The 5265-nt window shown below is 42.1% G+C and overlaps 1 protein-coding gene across 2 annotated transcripts; it reads left to right on the top strand.

The window, feature by feature from the left end:
• On the top strand, positions 1–5265 carry dhx58 (DEXH (Asp-Glu-X-His) box polypeptide 58). 2 transcript variants are annotated; one of them, XM_049562474.1, is made up of 12 exons: positions 1–157; positions 379–569; positions 699–903; positions 1036–1226; positions 1344–1457; positions 2546–2678; positions 2835–3017; positions 3138–3388; positions 3493–3804; positions 3894–4084; positions 4187–4280; positions 4377–5265. In XM_049562474.1, the coding sequence occupies exons 2-12, from the start codon at positions 393–395 to the stop codon at positions 4560–4562; spliced, it is 2037 nt and encodes a 678-aa protein (XP_049418431.1). In that variant the 5' UTR covers positions 1–157; positions 379–392; the 3' UTR covers positions 4563–5265. The 2 variants fall into 2 exon arrangements, with proteins under 2 accessions (XP_049418431.1, XP_049418430.1); XM_049562473.1 differs by having other exon boundaries at positions 8–157; positions 365–569.

Here is a 5265-nt window from a genome sequence, read left to right as displayed (position 1 = left end):
CCCTCAGTAGGGCCATTTGTCTGAGTGCAAGGGGTGGTTACTTTCGTTTTCCTTTCTCTGCATCACACAGCTGATCCTAGCAGGATTTAAAACCCCAACATTGTCCTGTGTGCTGGCATCGGACAAGGAAAAGCTGAAAACTTCACACAGCTGACTGGTGAGTTATTACAGACTGACTTCTTTTCAGCTGCATGATAAATGATACTGTACAATGATTCAGCGTGCATGTCTCACGGAGTGCTTGTTTGTTGTCTCTCAAGAACGTTACCCTGATCTAGCCGGACTTTATGGTGTCAATAATTACAGTTGAGATATACTGGTATGATCTAATGTGCCTTTCTCTCTTCCTCTTTGTAATTGTGAGGTGTTGTCAAACAGGAGAAAAGTGCAGGATGGCAGATTTTAAGCTGTTTGAATACCAGGAAGAGGTGGTTGAAAGAGCTCTTCGGAGAGAGAACATAATCATTTGGCTGCCGACAGGAGGTGGAAAGACCCGTGCTGCTGTGTATGTGGCCAAAAACCACTTACAGACCACACCACAGGCAAAAGTGATGGTCCTGGTAAACAAGGTACACAAAATACACACATACGACAGGACAGGATAATTTATATCATAATAACAATAAAAAGACAGTATATTTTTACAACCAGTATCGTCAGACATAATGTGTTTTTTTATGTGTTTTTCTATACTGTAGGTTCACCTTGTGGACCAACATTACAACAAAGAGTTCAAGCCTTACCTGGGCCGTGACTACACCTTGACGCCAGTCAGTGGAGAGAGTGAGGAAAAGGACTTCTTTGGGAAAGTGGTGCAGGACTCAGACGTGATCATCTGCACAGCACAGATCTTGTATAATGCTCTGACTAATGACGAGGAGTCCAAACATGTCGAGCTCTCAGGTCAGTAAAAGCAAGCCTAAACATCCATAATTATACTGTTGTTATGACAAGGTGAGTTGATGTGGAACCTGGAATGGAGATAGAGATTTTCTAATGTAGTCACAAATAGATGCATTTCCTGGTTCCTTACAGATATTACTCTACTGATAATCGATGAGTGTCACCACACCCACAAGGACTCAGTGTACAACAAGGTGATGGCATGCTATGTGGAGAAAAAGTTGAAAGGAGAACGACCATTGCCACAGATCCTGGGTCTCACTGCATCACCGGGGACAGGGGGCGCAAGGATCCTGGAAACAGCTGTGGAGCACGTACTGCAGGTCAGGGCGGGTTTACCTATTTACCTTTGGAGTTTACTGAATTTGTCACCAACATGACCTAGTTTGTCTGATCTCAAGATCTCACAAATCTCTTCCTCCTCATTATTACCTTCTCAGATTTGTGCCAACATGGACTCAGCCATAGTTTCAACTAAAAACTATGTCTCTGAGCTGAAGAAGAAAGTACCCAGACCCATCAAGACGTTTGACATTGTGGAAAAAAGGCTTCAGGTAAGCTGCTGTTTTTCCCGTCCTCTTTTAGAGGACCAGTGTGTAGGATTTAATAGCATTAGCCATGAGGTTGCACATTGCGACCAACTGAATACCCTTTTCCTCACAACTCCCTTTCCAAGCGTGTCAGAAAACCTAAAGCAGCCTTCAATGTAAAAACACAAAAGGCCCTCACTAGAGCCAGTGTTTGGTTTGTCCATTTTGGGCTACTGTAGAAACATGACAGTGCAACACAGTGAGCTCTGTGGAAGAGGGCACACTCTCTACAAATAGGTGTAGCTGCTGCTGGAGCAGCTACATGACTCGCTCACCATACCAACACGTCAGTCCACTATTAGCCCCCTTCACCCCTTGGTCAGGAAATGGAAGCCCCTGAAAAAATGCTGAGTCAGCATTTAGCTAGCCATGGAGTGTAGGTTAAAAGAGAGGGGGTTCACTTTTTGGAAGGTACAAATATAAATGTGTATGTATAATTCAGCTCCATACCATCTTGTATTATCAATTGAATTATAGAGCGTCTTCATGTTTCATAATTTATAAAATGGATTGTTGCTATGTTTTTGCCTTATATTTATTCACAACAACTTTACGTTGTAGCAGGGTTCAAATAACTGTTGCGCTGGTGGGTTTGTCTTGTACTAGTGGGCACGGTCTGTAGGGGTGTGACGTGTAGGCTCCAAACTTAAAGTGGCCACAGATATAAGTCACGCTCCCTATGCAGATATGAAGGGCTCATTCTAAGCTGACGAAAACACCATTCTTAGTTTCAGGTGATAATACACTAATGAAAACATAATTATATGCCAGTAGAGCCCCCCAAATCCTACACACTAGTCCTTTAAAGCATTAAAACTAGTATTTTAAGATTAAAAAAAAAAAAAAGGAAAATCTAAATAAAAACAGATGCTGTGGTAGACAGTAATGCACCCCTAATTACTGCACACCCCAAATGACCTGGACACACTGAGATAAATGGGCTCAAAAAGCAACATAACCTGCACTAAATTTCACCTGGATTGTCTCATATTTTAACAAACAAAAACTGATGCCATCAAAACAGTAACAAAGATGATATAATCATCTTTTAGGATCCATTCGGGGATCATCTGAAGCGCATGATGCAGATGATCCATGACTACATGGATCTTCCTTCAGACTTCAGACTGAGAGAGTGTGGCACACAAGAGTATGAAGCAGATGTGGTGATACTAAACCAGCGAGGTAAGATCACGTTTTTTTTTTTTTAAACCTGTAATGTCATATTATGTTCACTTGTGATGGCAAGGAAAAACAAATTTGACAAAAATTAAATGCAAATTAAATATAAAGGGTAAGCAATGCTTTGGTTGATGCTCATACATGATTTGCGTATATCAGGAATCAGACAGGACAACAGACTGGTGGCAGAATGTGCACTCCACCTCAGACAGTACAATGACGCCCTGCTCATCAATGACACCCTGCGGATGATGGATGCTTATCGCTCCTTGGAGGACTTCTACAACAAGCCCACCACAAAACTTGATGCAACAGACTATTTCCTGGAGGCACTTTTCCAAGGTTCACATCCAGAAACATCAGTTACTTTATATGTTTGGCCACGTGATTTTTATTTATGCTAAGCTTATAATTTTCCTCCATGCAAGCATTAATTAATCTTTTTTTTTTTTTTTTACACAGAGAATCAGGTGGAGCTGAAGACACTAGCAAGAGATTCTCGCTATGAGAACCCAAAGATGGGCAAACTTGAGAGCACTCTGCTAGAACAGTTTGGTCCAGGCGTGGAATCAAGGGGGATCCTCTTCAGTAAAACCCGTAAAAGCATCCACTGCCTGAATGACTGGGTCCTCACTAATGAAGCCTTACAGGAAGCTGGCATTGAGGCAGCCATCCTCACCGGAGCTGGCAACGGTATCACTTACATGACACAGGTGTGTTCATGTACGATCTATGAGTTTTAAGTCAATGCACTTCAACTTATCTATGGATGTGTTTCTGATTTGTATGACTTAATTTTTACATGCTTTCCTTAAAGAACGAGCAAGCAGAGACAATCCGCAATTTCCGCGAGGGTAAACTCAACCTCCTGATCTCCACCAGTGTGGCTGAAGAGGGCCTTGATATCCCTGAATGCAACCTGGTGGTACGCTATGGACTGCTTACAAATGAGATTGCCCAGCAGCAGGCCAGCGGACGTGCCCGAGCAAAAGACAGTCGGTATTCTGTAGTCGCCCAGTCAGGGGGACGGGAATTGCGACGGGAGCTCACCAATGAATATCTGGAAGAGCTGACTGGAAAAGCCATTGCTAAGGTCCAAGATATGAGCCTCCACAAATTTCGCACAAAGGTGAGGATGCGTTTGTCTGTCCATCTTCATCCCTTACTCTCACTGCTAAATGTTTCTACCATCACCCTTTTATTCTTCTTCTTCTCCAGATATCTGAGCTACAAGAGGAGGCAGTTATTGGCAGAAAAATTGCAGAGACACGCAAAACAGAGAAGAGGAGTCGCAACACAGCTGCTAGTGTCCAGCTCTTGTGTCGAAACTGTTTCACGTCTGTGGCCTCTGGCAGTGACATTAAACTTCTTGAAAAGGCACACTACGTCAACATCAATCCTGAGTTTAGGTGAGTTTAACTCTTTGTGGTGTTACAGTTCATGCAAAAGTATATTCAGAATCTTTACAAAATGCTTTCACTGTTCTTATCATGACTTATCTGTGCTCTCAGGAACCACTACAAAGTTGGTGGGCAGGTCATGCTAGGAAGGACTTTCGAGGACTGGGAGCCTGGGCGTACAGTCAGTTGTAGAAACTGCAACAAGGTACATTGGGCCCCTGCCAAATACTAATGTAAAACTCAGGCAAAGACCGCTCAAGACAGTTCACCAACACAGTTGTATTCTTCTTTAAATTCACAGGACTGGGGATTTGAGATGAAGTACAAGAAAGCTGCCGTGCTGCCCAATCTAGCCATTAAAAATTTGGCCTTGCAGACCCCTGATGGCAGGACGACTGTGAAGAAGTGGAAGGATGTCCCTTTCACTGTTGACGACTTCAGCTTTGATGACTACTGCCAAGACAACTTCCCTGACCTCTTCGACTGAGACGCCACCACAAAGCTTTGCGTGGGTTCTTTGCTACTTCAGGTTTTTTTTAATCCGTTTTTGTCATTCCTGTCTGTTGCTGTTAGTTTGTCTGTGCTCATTTACAGAGAGCATCACTGTATTGTTTGAGGTGCTTATATATGAACACAGGCTTTCAAAAATGCACTCTTCACGTGCTCGCATTAATTGATGCTGTCGGGCCAGTGAGGCAGCAGTGTGCTAAAACCCATTACGCATCGATCATGCTTGAAATTAGCATGACAGCTTTGTTTATGCCTAAGGTCCCAACTCCCTTTGCATGTTTTTCTTTGCAGTTCCTCTGCTTCATCTCAAGTCAAGCACAGAACTAGAGCAACACAATGAACTCTGCTGTAACATGAACCTTAACCATCAAGAACACTTGACATATCATCACGAACATGATTCCTTATGAACTTTTTTAGATATTTTAAGATGCTTTTAATTGGCAACTAAATTTTTACAGTTGATCCATTAGTATATACTGTACATGTACGTGTGCCTGTGAAAATCTCAAATAATTTATGTAAATATTTAAATGTTTTACACGATATGGGTACGTTTGTTTTTGGCTGATTTTATGCTTTTACTCTATATTATTTTATGACAACTAATAATATGAATAAACTTCACTAAAGTTGAATGAAATTTAAATAAACACTCCTTTTGAAATACCTAACAGAAA

This window comes from Epinephelus fuscoguttatus, linkage group LG19 (assembly GCF_011397635.1).
Source record: "Epinephelus fuscoguttatus linkage group LG19, E.fuscoguttatus.final_Chr_v1".
NCBI lineage: Eukaryota > Metazoa > Chordata > Actinopteri > Perciformes > Serranidae > Epinephelus > Epinephelus fuscoguttatus.
The sequence above is the reverse complement of the archived record's forward strand: the minus strand, read 5'-3'. Positions and strand labels throughout refer to the sequence as shown.